The 16850-nt window shown below is 44.7% G+C and overlaps 2 protein-coding genes across 3 annotated transcripts in view; both read right to left on the reverse strand.

Annotated features, from left to right (window-relative positions):
* Positions 1-17: 17 nt before the first annotated feature.
* The window catches only part of LOC106804717 (glutamate-rich protein 6-like), a 25149-nt gene continuing 8316 nt past the window's right edge, over positions 18-16850 (reverse strand). Inside the window, exons 2-9 of one of the 2 annotated variants that reach the window (XM_014806010.1) lie at positions 3923-4565; positions 3267-3412; positions 2787-3062; positions 2043-2177; positions 1707-1856; positions 1314-1459; positions 1062-1160; positions 18-840 (exon numbers count right to left, since the gene is read on the reverse strand). In XM_014806010.1, coding sequence (XP_014661496.1) covers positions 252-840; positions 1062-1160; positions 1314-1459; positions 1707-1856; positions 2043-2177; positions 2787-3062; positions 3267-3412; positions 3923-4508 — 2127 coding nt within the window. In that variant the 5' untranslated portion in view covers positions 4509-4565 and the 3' untranslated portion in view covers positions 18-251. The remainder of the gene's footprint in view (positions 841-1061; positions 1161-1313; positions 1460-1706; positions 1857-2042; positions 2178-2786; positions 3063-3266; positions 3413-3922; positions 4566-16850) is intronic. The other variant, XM_014806011.1, reaches the window with a different exon arrangement.
* Positions 11332-12360, reverse strand: LOC106804709 (cannabinoid receptor type 1A-like). The gene has a single exon (XM_014805999.1). It carries the CDS (start codon positions 12358-12360, stop codon positions 11332-11334), a length of 1029 nt encoding a protein of 342 aa, XP_014661485.1.

Genomic DNA, 16850 nt, shown 5'->3' on the forward strand with positions numbered 1-16850 from the left:
ATTAACTTGTTTGCAATATGAAAATCAATTTGCAGATGCATTAAACAATTATCAGTATACGATATATATATATATATATATATACCTCAGTGTATTGGGTGCATGCAGATAGAATTACATTGATAGAAATTCCATCTATATAAAGCTAAAAAGCGTTTTTCATTCGTTCACTTCATTCGGTGCTAACATGATTACAGATGCACTGATATGACCTGCAAGATGACAGTGGCTCAACAAATTTCTACTCGGAATCAATTCAATACAACTGCAGATAAATGGTTTGCAGCTAATGGGTTCGATTCCTCTGACTCCTCTCTGCGAGGCCCCTGCTTTATCATTCTGAGATATCGGCCACCTTTTGCTGCAGCTGTTCTTGGCTTAGAGGCAGCAGTGAGATCCACCACGGACCTGGACACTGGCCGACTAGTTCTCACTACCCTCTGTTCTCTTAGCTTTGGCAAAATCAGCCTCTCATTTATAGCATTTAAAAACTGAAGGCTCTTTACTTCATCTGCAAAGGCCTGCAACAGTTTGGATGTCCGGCAGCGTTGCATCTGCGCAAGCGCCATGTTGCAGTCCTGGGCTGAAAGTGATGGAAGTGTGTTTATTTGGCGCAAGCATGCACCGACGCTCAATCGATAAGTATGTGTCCCGATAGAGAAGACAACGGTTATGTTCTCCTGGCTCATGACTCGCACTGAGATGGCTCTGTTGAGAGAGAGGGTGATGGGTTGGAATGGAGGTGCATGACAGTGCCAAGTCATTCCTCGCCAGAACCATCGCTTGCGTTGATTTCCGTGCCAATCAAGCTCGCTCCCGCCAAGTTGATCTAGGCAGAGTCTGAAAAAAGTAACCAAGATATAACGGTTATTCAAAAACAGAGGAAAAATTCGAACTGAAATTTTTGAAAATTTTTGAATTTCGACAGATTTATGCCACAAGATACACGAATTCCCACTACATGGAATAGCATAAATCTGGAAACGCTTAATTGCTATGAATTTGCTGTGTACCATGCCTTTCTGTAACATGTATACTACATGCACACATCAAATTTTTACCTTATCGATCCTCTTTCATTGTAACATACACCAGAACCGTCTGTACCAAAGACAGCAAGGATGCGAGGATCCATTGGCTCATCTTCTTGAATAACGTACCTATGAGGAACACAATGTAGTTATGAGTTATAATGTATAACATAGTAATTTATGCAATGCACTTAAACTGTTATGTATTCTCTTCTTACTAGCAGTGCTGTATAATAACATATTTTACAATACCCGCTTACTCACAGTAGTTACTGACTTTACCTATATTGCCTGTCTCTATCCAGAGACATAACAATAGCTAGATTTCCGGAAGGATAGAATATGCAGCCTGTGCCATCAGGGAAAAGTGTGTAGAACGTCTTCATCTCGCTATAAAACTTTTGGACGAATTTTCCAGGTTTTCTATCCTTGAAAATAAGCCATAAACCTTTCGTGAAAGCCACAATACAGGTAAGTGAAAGTGAATCGTTTTCCAGCTGATCTTTTCCAGTGTATATATCAGGCTCAGCATAATAAACATTTTTATAATTCTTTCTAATGTTTATTTATTTGATTCAAGAGGACAACGGAGAATACTGTGTATAGCACATTCGTTATTACATTTTACATTAGACGTTAATGAACAAAAATGTATCGTGGAAACAATGAATGTACCTTTTGCGAGAGAGGATGAAAGAGATTCGGTTTCTCTTGAGGCTTAGGGATGGATGGTGTAATAGTCCAACCACTATCTATGCACTTTTTCGATGATAAGGTGTAGCTGATGATCTTGAGTTGGTTACGAGCCATTGCATACAGGTTCATCTTCAGAATACAGAGTAAAATAGTGGTAATGTAATAATGACAATTAATCAGTAATAATGATTTATCAGCATACCAGTAAATTAGCAAAATTTCGCATTTTTCTATGACATGCTGCCATATGTTCACCGCTTTTCTGACAATAGTATGGATACAAACAGAAATTGTCATAGATCTGGAGAAAAATACCTGTTGTGTCATGGCAGCTCCCGCTAGAATTTTCTTGTCTATTTCTCTATGCATAGCCCTGTCTCTCATATCTTTAGTAATTTTCTTCTTTCTCCTTTCATTAGATGTGTGGGGACCAATATCAATGATTTCTATCTGCACGCACATATTTTAATGCACACTTTAACAGCCCGCAGGCACCGAGTCTTCAAAGGTATATTATGTGTGCCATGTGACTGTCCCATGTATGCGTGTGCGCGTGCGTGCGTGCGTGTGCACGTGTGTGCATAGATACGTCCGTGTGTGCTTACATACGTGTGCACGTGTATGTGTGCTTACATACGTGTGACAGTGTATGTGTACTTACATACGTGTGCACTGTATGCTGTATTACATATGTTGTGCACGTGTATGCGTGCATACATTACGTGTGCACGTGTATGCGTGCATACCATACGTGTGCACGTGTATGTGTACTTACATACGTGTGCACGTATATTACGTCATACATACGTGTGCACGTACGTGTATGCGTGCAATACATACGTGTGCACGTACGTGTATGCGTGCAATACATACGTGTGCACGTACGTGTATGCGTGCATACATAACGTGTGCACGTACGTGTATGCGTGCAATACATACGTGCGTTGGTGCGTGCGTGCGTGCGGTGTTACAACTGTGCTGTGCTCACAAAATTACAATCTGGATAATCATAATCTGGATAATCACAATCTTGGCCTAATTATACAGCCAACGGCCTACCTCATCATCACCTAACTTGCATTTTTCTGCCTCCCTTTCAGCTGCTGCTTCTTCCTCTGCCAACTCTTGCAGACAGCTCGAGATGTACATTTCCACGAATGTACAATATTCATCACAGCAGTACAGTGTCTCCGTTGCTTGCTCAGAGAACATTTGTGGTGATGGGAATGGCTTCACAAGCGCACTGCAGAACCCACAGATGCTATTGCCCAGTGTAATGTTATCATCAACCAGCTTGAGAGAAACATGATCAGGGTGGGTAGACTCTCGCTTGTACTAATAAATGAGACAAAGAGGAATAAGCTGAAAACCTTTTTCGTTCTCAATATGAAACACTATTTAATTATTGACGAAGATATAAATGAAATTTAGTCCTAATTTGAAGTTGAGGCATGTTCTCCACCATATTTTAGAAAACAGGAAAATAATCTGTACAGTGATGTTGCTAATGCATTTACTATTCCCATTGTGTCTTCATACCTTTAATATAACAGGTGGGTTATCTGTAGTTAGAAGATGGGTCTCATTGTGATCCTCTGCAAGACCAATACCATGTACCCCAACAAAGGATTGGAGGGCACCAATCCAGTCACCAGGCATGGAGCGCGCCGACGATCGTCGCCTTTCTATATCATAATCACACAAACAACGTTGAAAGGAAATAAAATTATAGGTGAGGCCATAGATCTCTATGGTGTTGTATAGATCTCTATGGTGTTGTATATATATCTATGGTGAGGCCTAACACCTCGAGTTTCCGCCGGAGTTGATGCTACTAGCCAATAAATGTGCAAGATCAAGAACAACGAAGCTGCAATCAGTACAAATATGGCGTTGCTCTAACGTTTGCTCATGCGCTTGCTGTCTCTCTCTCTCTCTCTCTCTCTCACTCCCTCTCTTTCCGTCACACTCACTCTCCCTCGTTGTCTCTCTCTTTCTCTCTCTCTCTCTCTCTCTCGCTCTCTCTCTCTCTTTCCGTCACACTCACTCTCCCTCGTTGTCTCTCTCTTTCTCTCTCTCTCTCTCTCTCTCGTAAATATATATATACCAAGTCATGTATAGATGAATATTTCTACAAATTAATTTTTCAAAAAATAAAAAATAAAAAATAAAAATAAAGAATTATGCAAACATACGGCTGAGAACACTTGGAACAGCAAGTTCAAATACGCTGGCAGCTTTCTCAAGATTTTCTGAACTGTTTGGTGTCTGTGTCGCCACTGATGCATAAGTCTTCTCGATCCCCTGCCAGTCTTTTCTAACAATTTTCTGTTGTCCAGCAGGTGAAATATTAAGGAGATCGGCCATGGACGGTAAAGTTTCAACCTCATTTTCGTCTGCTTCCCTGCCAATATTATATTTATTCCACACCTTCACTTTCTCAGTGCTACTTAGAGCATTATTAAAAACATCCTCAATAGAATACTTTTTCTGCACGGCTGACATCGGAGTCTGCGTGACCCATATAACTGGAGATGCAAACTGCTTTTCTTGTTCTGTCCGTGACTCACTCTGGCTCAAATGCAGTACTGCGACATCACCATTCTTACTTTCACTCCCTCCTACGTCATTACTGATAGGATTCACACGACTTTCATTTCCATTCATAGTATTCATGGTGGTTGTAGTACTAGTATCAACATATAGGCCACAATTGACACTGGAGATCCTATGAGATATCGAGGTGTTACTGACTGCTTCAATCTTTTCCATCCCACTCATTACTTTGCTCAGTGTTGTTCACATATGTACGGCTTGTTCGATCCCCAGTAACTTCAGCTGCAAGTCAAAAACAATCAAAATATAAACATTTGCGCAGCATACACATTTTTACATACATTTGAGTATGTATACACTATACATTCACGCACGCACGCACCATCGCACGCACACACACACACATACATGAATTTTATGAAATTTAAAATGAAATGGCTTTCGTGTGAAGGTGGAAAAAAATCACACAAAAAGTAGGAATGTGTGTACACAAAAAGTGCCGCATAGCGACAGCGCTCATCTAACGTCTACTGCGGTGACTCTGTGGTGGAGTGGTGGGATTCTAGTAAACCCTGTTAGTCCCAAATGTGTTCACATACACGATTAGAAATTTAATCATCTGTAATTCACTTCCGCGCGCATATATTTGCTAATATATTGACTAATCGTGCGTCAATAAACTCAATATTTACAGAGAGTATGGGGGTGTACGTCTATATTCAAGCCGGTACGGGAATCATTTGCATAATATATTCTAGATATATTCCCAGATATAGCGTTTTTCAAGTTTCCCACAGAGCATGATAGGTACCGGTACTAGATTTATCACGTGTTGCATGTTATATACGTTTGCAAATAATAAATTCGTTAGGACGGCAATGACATGCAGTGACTCACTGACTGCTGTGCACACGAACAGAGAGTGTACTTATTGATTGTTTAATTATATGTAATCATAATATCAATGTAAACTAATACAAGAAACAATCTTGTGAAGCTAACAGTTAAAAGTTAGGGAAAATACTACTTGGTTCGGTGATCGGTGTAATTCTGCTGCCCTTTGTTCTGTGAAAAATACCAGTTAAAACGATATGCAATTTGTAAATAATACACCACATCACATGACACATGTAGATGATCATGTACATAGACTTCGGAAGTGGATCTGCAACATAAGAAGAGCCGACATTGACGGGTTAAAGCCAATGCAAATATCTGCTCATTTGCGAGACTCATTTTGAGGCATCTCAATTTATGTGTCCAGCTGACAAGGGTTAAAATCACTGGCTGCTTTGAAATGTGATATGCTGTACCTATTTAAAAATATAACTATTATTAGTATGGGAAATTAGTAAAATACATTGCTTTCTCTGCTTCTCGACGTGTGACTCATGGGTCGTTATACATGTACCAGGCTTGATTTCATGAAATATACATAAACAGAAAAATACGGTTGAGAAATATTCACTGCTGGGCACTGAGTCTGAAGTATATCATTATTGCTTATGGCAATATCAAAACTAAACCAACACATGCTGAATAATTTTGCTAATAAAAAATTCAAACTGTGTATTTTACCTTATTTTCCATAATTCCTTCACCCGATCCCTTCCACCTTTATTAAAAACACAAGCTAGGGCAAGTCAAAACAAGAAAGGATGCTAAGAAAGAGGCTAAGAAAGGATGCAGTTCCATCTCTGATAGAAGTCAGTAACCCTCCTGCATTCCGAACCTAGAAACAAGCAGAATCGTAAATTGCTGGAGCTCCAGCACTTGTCACTGAACTCCAGCACTTGCTTCTTAGCAATAAATGTGATTAATGGTATTTGAGTAAAAAATATGGAAATTATATCGTCTTTATTATTATTATTGTTTGTAGAAAAAAAAACATCTCACAAAATCCGGTCACAGATTGAGCTCTGAGGAATGAATTATGTTATACATTGTGTATTGTGCATTAGTCTGTGATACGGTGTGGATGATCGTTTTGCATGTAAAAATAAATGTACAGCCGTTTGATAGAGCAAAATCTACTTGAAGACTAACATTTGACCTTCTAGATTTAGGAATGTATAATTAAACTCCAGTCCAAATATCATAATTAACGATAGAGACGTTTTAATGTTACAACGTTACACATCCACGGTGTGTCACCACAGCCAGATTTTTAGTGTACCGCTTCATTCGCTAGGCGGCGCCACCATTCAATTCCATAACACTATTTTGGCGTTGCGTGCAGTCTGCGTGATTGTTTTTCTAGGTTAATCAAGAACGTAGGGCTCTAGTGAGCGCTGCTATTGATTGAGCTTGTTTCGTCGCTCTCATAGCACATCCAAAATCCATAATTCCAAAAGATCTCAATAGCCGAGCGAATACAGCACGCAAGTCAAGGCTGAAAGGTCGGGCGATCGAATCCCATTCGTAGCAGCTTGTAGAATCGCATGAGCGTGCGTCCGTGCGTCCGTGCGTGCGTGCGTGCGTCCGTCAACAGTTGGGCACAAATCTAAACGGCTCGACGTACGGATTCGAGAAGTCGGGACGCTGGGGGGGGGTAATCCGAAAAACGAGTTGGGAACGTCGAAGCTGGGGGTCAAAGGTCAAAGGTCAAGAGGTGTAAAAGAAGGGGGAACATTCCTCCTTAACTTAAGGTATAGGGAGGCAATGCAGAATTGCGGCAAAATCTAAAGGCTCGACCTAGGTCGTGATAGTCGGTGTATAGGCATCAATAAGTAGGAAAAGCCATCACTGTGCCGAAAATTGGAGTCACAGGTCAAAGGTCAATGGGCAGCACCGCATTTTCTAAGGAGGATAGTCTGACGGAGCGATTTGAAAAACTTTTTTGTTTCAGCGGTGACGTACCACTTTTTATGGCTTTATTGAAAGGACCATGAAATGTACTTTCAGCTGACATGGCCGAGAGTAAGTGTCCGGATCAACGCTTTTGACCCTGCAAGGGAGGGTTACAACATGGTATTTGTTTACTGTTAGAAGAAATTTGACTGCCGGGTTTCTAGTAGACGATCTAATAGTCATGCCCTGGACGTACGAGGCTACAATGTCAAGTGAAATTTGGTTGAAAGAAGGTTTATGCTCCTTAAATCGTAAGTATGGACTGTAGGCGGCAAAATAAAAGTTGTAAAAGTGAATTTATGTCCCTTGGGTATTTACGTGCTTCTGTTCATTCAGCTTCGCGCAACGGAGTTTTGCAGAGGTAATGTCAATCGCTTCTCGTGTTGTGGGGTGTGTTTCGGTCGTGTGTGTTTCGTGTGTGTGGTGTTAGCCAGCCAGCGAGCCAGCTGTTTATAGATACCTCAACCGACTCGATCGACTTCAGCACCAGCTCGGCCTTAGGGCGTCAGTCAGCAGCAGCTCGCCTTGGACGTCCCAGTCAGCAGCAGCTCGCCTTAGGGCGATCCAGTCAGACAGCAGCCAGCAGCGAGCCAGTCTGAGAGGTATGCCACTCTCTTTGGAGTGCTTCTGTCTAGTTTATAAGGTGTTCGTACCGAAACCACTTTACACACACAGCGTGTGGCAAGCACGGACGCCCGCCCGTCCGCTACGCATCACACACGCACGCACGCACACACACACGCACAAACACACAAACACGACGCACGCACAAACACAGCAACAGGCACGCACAGCACACCGCACACACACAACAAGGTGGGGAATCGGTCGCGGGCGGAGTTGGTAGCAATTAAGAGGTAGCTTTTACTGTCAACTCAATTTGTGTAATAGGTCACGCGATTGCACGCGTGTTTTAGCCAGTTAGAATGTCCATTGTGCAAATTGTAAAAATGTAGGGGATATAAACCTGAAAGTGAAGCCTTAGAGTAATGTACACGAAACGGATTCATTAATTATGAAAAACATCTCCCGACAAATGGATTAGACTGCTGTACAAAATGAGAATGGAGAGAAGATAAATCGAAAAATAATGTTTCACAAGCTTCTGGTCGAATAAAAATCATAGTAAGAGACCGAAATAGATTAGCAAATAAAATTCTATTACAGTTAGGATAAACGATTTGGTCTAAGTACCATGATTGTAACTGGGTGTAAAAATAAAATTGATGAAATAATCCAGAAAAACATGCGGGAATATTGGTAGTACAATTAGGATTCTTTTAATTGCTACAATTTAGATAAATAATTAACACATACCAGTTTTACTACATACAGTTTTACAGTTAGTACGTACAGTTTAGTACATACAGTATAAATAATTAATACATACACATAGGATGAAATATAAAATAAACGTAGGAATATATTCATGTGAAAAAAAATTGAATGACACTTTTAGAAGACATACAAACAAATTTATAGTAATTGGCGTGAGCGCGGGAATAATAAGCATAGGCCTATGTAGATAAATGCCTGAAATGTAACAGGACAGAATTGGCAGCAAACGTGTCGAAAAAACTTGTGAGACGCAATAACAGATTCCAAAGCACGGCTGTAGCTGAAGTTCAACTAAGTTAGGGAGCCTGGCCTTAATTCCTTACTTAAGAAGCTATAATTATACAGCTATATATATGTTGCCTAGCTCCGTTGGCTTTAACCAGTATTTAAACAAGTCCGGATTTTTGCGCATGGTTGTGTCCTTGGGTTCAGTATTGCCGTTTTGGCTATATTCGTGTCAGAGGCTTCCTAAGCTTGCTGGATAGGATGAACCCGTTAATTATAATTAATAAGTGACTGCGTGGGTTGAGTTTGTGAAAAGCCGCTGGGCAGCGCCACCAGACATTAACAGCTTCGCGTGACAATAAACCCGCCTTTAGAGAAAGTGGAGCTCGCTGCCGAGGGCAGGATAGAAAATTATCAACTCAATCAAACTTTTAGAGGCATACATATTAGCTGAGCAAAAGCTTTTTAACATATAAATAGGAAAACAGATCTGATTTATTAATTCGCAAATTAAAGCAGGCGAAGTGTAATTGCACCCGCAAGGAATTATAGGCTCTTCGTTAATGATCGACTAGGAAAGTAGTTCGCGTGACAACGAAACTGCCTTGTATCAAGAATCAGCTCATTGCGTAAACACATATCGAATTATACAGGATCAGCGGGATTAATGCTTGCAGATTCCTGACTGCATGCCCTCTTTTGTTTTTGCATTAGCAGAGTTTCGACGGAGATACGCTGGTCTTCCTCGGCTTCCCAGGTCAGCCTCCCTACTCAGGCCTTCCCAGGCAGCCTCCCTCGGACCTTCCCAGGCAGCCTCCCTCGGGCCTTCCCAGGCAGCCTCCCTCGGGCCTTCCCAGGCAGCCTCCCTCGGGCCTTCCCAGGCAGCCTCCCTCGGGCCTTCCCAGGCAGCCTCCCTCATACATCTCATACACAATACTCACAATTGCATTGCAACAGCTTCATTAATCTATCATCATTATTATCATTATTATTTATTAGTATTTATTCATGCGATTGAAATCTGCGTAGATCTGTTTTAATAGTTCAATAATTGCTCGTACGAACAGTCGACGCCACGCTGTTGCCATGGTGGTGTAACATGTGGCTTACAGATTTGGCTGAAATTAGCCTGGGTTGGGTTAGGTGTAGTGTTTAGCATGTAGGTTCCAAATAGTACGGTGCGTGTGTGAGTAGACAAACGTGTTTAGGTTAGGCAGATTCTCGAGTCATTGTGAAATGGGTGGTGAGCAGAGCGGGTGTAGACATGTGGGATTATGGCGGGGTTTTGGAGACGGAAGAGAGATGTAGGGGGTCGGGAGTCTGGTGGTGATCGCGGGAGGAAGCACACGTGCTCACGCGCATGTGCGCGTTGCGTTGTCTTTGTGTAAGATGGGCACACTGTGTGCGAGAAGTTATTAAAGTTTATTCCGGTTACCAACTTACCACACAAGTTTTGGATTCCTTCTATATCATTTATGCAACGAACATTCATTTCAACGTTACAGTGGGCATTTCTGAAAAGCGGAGAACACGCGCGTTGTGTAAAGTCACCCTGCTATTTTAGCCGGCGCAATATTTTCTGTAGTCACATACACACTGCACGTTATTGCCATGGTGCAAATTTCAGTGAAGCAAAGTACACGAGCACGCGCGTTGTGTGTCCACCTGGTTTTGCCCGACTTCATTATTGGTTACTTGTGCCAACGCGTAGATAATGGTATAGAGGCACGGGGTTGCTAGGGTGTGAGTTCCAGGGAGACTAGGATTCATTTGTGGCATGCATTAGAGCGCGTCAGCTTCGCGGGAGAATCCACGCGTGGTGGTGATGCCCCGAGCACTAGCAACGCACAGCCATTACAGACAAGCGCTGTCGGCATTACGTCCACAGATGCTGCGCCTAGCAGTCCTGATCAGTAGTGAAGTCAGGCTCACTGTTTAAAGTCCTGCTTGGTAGTGAAGTCAGGCTCACTGTTTAAAGTCCTGCTTATTTATGAAGTCAGGCTCACTGATTTCTAGAGGAAAACGAAACGCGCCGACCAGCAAACGAGCAATTACGAGCATTTGTATTAAATCTCTACCTACGTGCATAGTGAAAAGGCTTGTGGAATGGCCACAACTGCTCAATTGACCAATTATACCGCTTTATCCTATACCCAAAGGGCACTGTCGAAACAGTGTTCTAAACAGGGCAGCGAATCCGATAAAATTTGCCGCTCCGCGGCGTTGTTTGCGCTTCGCACGGATATCCGGCTGCAGATCGTCTAGGAAGAGATTTATCTCATATTTATCCAATTATTTATTATAATAATTTAATATTTATACAAAGGTGCCAAACACATTGAGGAAAGAAGGTATATACGACCTTATAGTTATGACATAACATTGAAATCCTAATAATCATATGTTTGTGCAAGCTCTGTTTATAGTTTGGGTATAGGAAATACAGCCATCTGGGAAAAATCTCCCAAAACTCAAATTATGTACATATCAGACCTGCAATCGTAGCAATGGGCGTACGCACGCTATAAGTCTACCGAATTCTATTCTGTGGTAAATATATGATGCACATAACACACAAGGAACTGTTGTCAAATGATCGTGAGCAAATTAAGTCACGCGCGTCTGCCCCTAGTTGTCACACCAATGACAGTCCTGATTCTGTGCGTTGCTGTCGGTTCACATGTTTACGCTGCTTTAGGCAAGAACAGCAGCAGCAGATCTGGTGAAGGGCGCGCCTGAGCTGCGGCAGCGACCAGGCATACAGAAGAGCATTGAACACGGCGGTGCTGCGGGCCACCAGCATCAGGTAGACCCCGGTAAGGCCCACGCTAGACGTCCACACGGCGTCCTCTACGTAGAAGTATGTGTCGCTGCCGTAGCGCCACTGACAGAACGATATCAGATGCATGCAGAGAAACGGCGCGAAGCACACAGCGTAGACAACAGCGCACACAAGGAGGCGCCACGCTAGCCGCGCCTCGTTCTGGCGGCGGCTGCGCTGCGCCAGCATCGCCAAGTTGCGTCGGTGCGCGCGGTAGCAGCAGTAGAGCTTAGCGTAGATGGCGCACGTCGCTGCGACCACCGACACACTAGCGAGATCAGTAAACATCCAGCAGTAGACGATGACGTTGTAGCGAGGCGGCCGCGCGAAGCACAGCAGGAGGAACACGCCGCTGACGCACAGACTCATCGTCCACTGCGTGGCGACGATGACCCGCATTTTGGTCGGCGTCATGTACCGCCGGTGTCGGATCGGTTTCAGCACGGCCATGTAGCGGTCGATAGCTATCACGAACAGACTCGTAGCGGATACGGACAACAGCCAGAAGCTTGTCACCTTCGACAGATGCATCAAGACAATGTTGGCGTCGTCAAGGACGCCCAAGCTTCTTCTCACCTGCACAAAGCAGACGGTTATCAGCCAGAGGGAGCTGGCGAGCAGGTCTGCCGTCGCCAGGCTGCCGACGAGCACGAGGATGGAGGTGCTGCGACGGGTGCTGCAGATGGCGAGGACGACGGGCAGGTTGAAGGCGATGGCGACCGTCGATATCGAGATGGATAAAACGGGGACGGCGACGGACGCGTGTTCTAAGCGGTCCCAGAATGTGACAAACTGGGGTGACAGTTGTCGCCATGCCGTCACATTGTCACCAAACTCCGGCATCTTGTGTGTGCTCGTGCCGTTCAGCGACAGCACGTCGGGATTGGCACGTCGGAAGTGACAACGTTATCGATGTCTGACTTGAACATTAAATCCGGGTTTAAACACAGAATCACTGAATCCGGGACTCAACACTGGGTCCGGCTTCACCAGTGAGCCTGACTTCATAAATAAGCAGGACTTTAAACAGTAAGCCTGACTTCATAAATAAGCAGGACTTTAAACAGTGAGCCTGACTTCATAAATAAGCAGGACTTTAAACAGTGAGCCTGACTTCATAAATAAGCAGGACTTTAAACAGTGAGCAGTGACTTCACTACTGATCTGGACTGCTAGGCGGCAGCATCTGTGGATGCAATGTCGAGTGCTGGTCTGTATTGGCTGTGCGTTGCTAGTGGCTCAGGGCATCATCACACGCGTGGATTCGGCCGGAAGCTGACGCACTCTTAATGCACTGCCATAAAATGGAATCTCTAGTAATGTTCACGTCTCGCCTGGAACTCACACCCTAGCAGCCGCGTGCATCTATTGACGCATTATCTCGGTTGCAAGATAGAGCAATATTAAGCGGGCAAAACGAGGTGACTACAGTAATTATGCGCCCGGCTAAAATAGCAGCGGTGGTCTTTACACATAACGCGTGGGCTCTTGGTGTACTTTCTTTGCTGAAATTTGCACGCAATGGCAACAACGTGGGCAGTGTGTGTGTGACTACAGTATTTATTGCCGCCGCTGAAAATGAAGAGATGTCTTTAACACAACGGGCGTGTTCTCCGTTATCAAGAATTTGCACCATGGCAAAGCGTGGCGTCGACTGGTTCGTACGACAATTGATTGAAGCTATTAAAACAGATCTACGCAGATTTCAATCGCATGATAAAATACGGAAATGATAATAATGATGATAAGGATTAATGAAGCTGTTGGCAATGGCAATTGTGAGTATTAATGTATGAGGTAGGCTGGCCTGTGGAAGGCCCGAAGGAGGGCTGCCTGGAAGGCCGAGGGAGGCTGGCCTGGGACGGCCGGGGAGGCTGCCTGGGAAGGGCCGAGGGGAGCTGCCTGGAAGGCCGCGGGGAGGCTGAATGGAAGGCCGAGGGAGGCTGCCTGGGAAGGCGCGAGGAGGCTGCGTGGGAAGGCCGAGGGAGGCTGCTGGGAAGGCCGAGGGAGGCTGCCTGGGATGAGGCCCGAGGGAGGCGTGCCTGGAGAAGGCCGAAGAGAGGGCTGGCTGAGAAGGCCGAGAGGCTTGCCTAGGAAGGCCCGAGGGAGGGCTGCCTGGGAAAGGCCGGAAGGAAGGCTGCTGGGGAGCCCCCCGCGAAGGAGGCGCCTGGGACTGGGCAGGCCCGAGGGAGGCTGGCCTGGGAAGGCGCGGAGGGAGGCTGGCCTGGAAGCTGAGGGGAGGCTGCATGGGGCGCGAGGGAGGCTGCCTGGGAAGGCGCCCGAGGGAGGCTGCCTGGGAAGGCCAAGAGAGGAGCTGCCTGGAAAGGCCGAGGGAGGCTGCTGGGAAGGCCGAGGGAGGGTGCCCTGGGAAGGCCGAGGGAGGCTGCCTGGGAAGGCCGCGAGGGAGGCTGGCTGGAAGGGCCGCCGATGGGAGGCTGCCTGGGAAAGGCCGAGGGAGGGCGCTGGGAAGGTCGCGACGGGGCTGCTGGAGAAAGGCGCTCGAGGGAGGCTTGCCTGGGAAAGCGCCGAGGAGGCTGCTGGGGAAGGCGAGGGAAGGCTGCTGGGAGAGGCCCCGAGGGAGGCTGCGCTGGAAGGCCGAAGGGAGGCTGCTGGAAGGCCCAAGGGAGGCTGCTGGAATGCCCGAGGGAGGGTGCCTGGGAAGGCCCGGGGCTGCCTGGGAGGCGGAGGGAGGCTGCTGGGAAGCCCGAGGAGCTGTGGGAGGCCGAGGGGAGAGCTGGCTGGAAAGGGCCGAGGAGAGGGGCGTAGTAAAGATTTGTAAGAAGGGGGGGGTCTAAGTAATCGAACTTGCGGAGGGCAGCGAAGGGGGTTTTGGGGGCCTCCCAGAAAAATTTAGAAATAAACCCTTAATGCGTTTTTGCCGAGCAGGGGGTGGGTCCGGACGCCTGGACGCACCCTGTACACGCCCTTGGGTTGGAGAAGTCAGATGGAGGAGAAGTTTATTGAATTTGGCGACTATACCGTGTTTTATAAGATTATCATCTGTAGAATTCAAAGGATAGGGACCCCCACCCCCGCCTTGCCTCCTCAATATCCAACTTCTCGGACCACTGTACGGGTTCATCGCTGCGCGCGACGGCCGGGCATCAATAAAATTAACAACAGCGGTTCCTTCTTCATAGCATATCCCGACTCCGCAGGCCGATTGCCATATATGGAAGACGGTGTGAAATGCTTTGCAGGTTGGCAACACGAACGAGTCGTGTTCAAACGTTATATATAATATTATGATTGGTCTGAACTACGTTCATGACGTACCACCTGGCAAGGTCTTCAGAAAGTAGCATGGCAGCAGGGATAAAATCTCCAGTGATAATAAACAAGGTGCCCGTAGCGCGTACTTGCTAGGGGGGGGTCTGGAGGGCTGCCACCTGAAATTTTGTTGATGTAGACGTGATGGAGATGGAATTGGTTTGTAGCTGCTTGATCCATTAGATAATTTACATGCAATTTTTTGGTGCGGTTTTGGTGCAGGCCGGGGCGGTATGGGTGCAGCGAACTAACGGATACACAGGCTGGACCTTCGTATACGCGCTGGCTTGTTAAGCGTTATCGAAGTTGGCTGCCCTGGCGAATGAAGCGGTCAACTATGGAAATGGCACCAGGGGGTTATATATTGAGGCGGTAAAACCCCGGCCCGTAGCGAGATTACGGTAGATATATTTTGCATAATTTTGACTAATTCGTCTCAATTTAACTCCAATATTCACAGAGTTTATAGCTAAGAATGTTCTATAGGTTATCATTAGAATTTTAGAAATTTAATCAATCTGTAATTCACTTCGGCGGGCATTTATATCTTGCTAATATATTGACTAATCGTGGGTCAATAAGCTCATATTGTACAGAGAGTATGGGAGTGTAGGTCTAATATTCAAGCCGGTACGGGAATCTATTTGCATAATAATATATATCTAGATATATTCCAGATATACGATTGTTCAGTTTACCACAGAGCATGATAGGTAAGCAGTATAGAATTTTATCACGTGGTTGCATGTTATATTACGTTTGCAAATAATAAGAGTTCGTTAGGAGGCAATTGAATGCGTGACTCTGACTGCTGTGCACCGAACGAGAGTGGTACTTATTGGATTGTTTAATTATATGTAATCATAATATAATGTAATATTGACAAGAAACAATCTGTGGAGCTACAGTTAAAAGTTAGGGAAAATACTACTTTGTTTTCGGTGATGTGTAGATTGTGCTGCCTTTGTTACTGTGAAAAATACCAGTTAAAACGGATATGCATTTTGGAATAATACACCACATTCAATGAGAGCATGTAAAGATGATTCATGCTGGCTTCGGAGTGGGATCTGCAACATAAGAGAGCCGGGAAATTGACGGGTTAAAGCCAATGAATACTGCTCATTTGCGAGACTCATTTTGAAGGATCTAATTTGTGGTCCCAGCTGAAAGGGTTAAAAATCATGGCTGCTTTGAAATGTGATATGGCTGTACCTAATTTAAAATATAACTATTATTAGTAATGGGGAATTTAGGTAAAATCGATTGCTTTCTCCTGCTTTTCGGGACGTGTGACTCATGGGTCGGTTATACATAGTACCAGGATTGGGGAATTTCCATGAAATACATAAAGAGGAAAAATAGGGTTGAAGAACTATTCCTGCTGCAGTGGGAGTCTGAAGTATATCATGTATTGTTAATGGGACTATAAAACTAACCAATGAAACTGCTGAAGTAGTTTTGGCTAATAAAAAATTCAAAATGGTGTATTTGTACTTATTTTTCCCATAATTCGCTTTCACCACCTTTCACTTTTTTATTAAACCAGCTAGGGGGCTCAAAACCGAAAGGAATGCTCAGAAAGAGCTAAGAAGGATGCCAGTTCCATCTCTGTAGAAGTCAGTAACCCTCTGCATTCCGGGGGAACCTAGACAGGAGAATCGGTAAAATTGCTGGGGAGCTGCAGGACTTGTCAACTGGAAGTCCAGCATTGCTTCTTAGCAATAATGTGATTAATGGTATTTGATAAATTGGAGAATTATATCGTCTTCTATTATTATTATTGTTTGTAGAAAAAATAACATCTCACGAAAATCCGGTCCAGATTGAGCTCTGAGCATTTGTGTATTGTGCATTAGTCTGTGATACGGTGGTGGGGATGGATCGTTTTGGCATGTAAAAATAAATGTACAGCGTTTGATAGAGCGAAAATCTAACTTGAAGACTAACATTGAACATTCTAGGGGATTTAGGAATGTATATTAAACTCCAGTCAAATATCATAATTAAACGATAGAGGACGTTTTAAGTGGTTACGCACGTTACACTCACGTGGGGTTGTC

The sequence above is a fragment of the Priapulus caudatus genome, unplaced genomic scaffold (genome assembly GCF_000485595.1).
Source record: "Priapulus caudatus unplaced genomic scaffold, Priapulus_caudatus-5.0.1 Scaffold84, whole genome shotgun sequence".
Taxonomy (NCBI): Eukaryota; Metazoa; Priapulida; class Priapulimorpha; order Priapulimorphida; family Priapulidae; genus Priapulus; species Priapulus caudatus.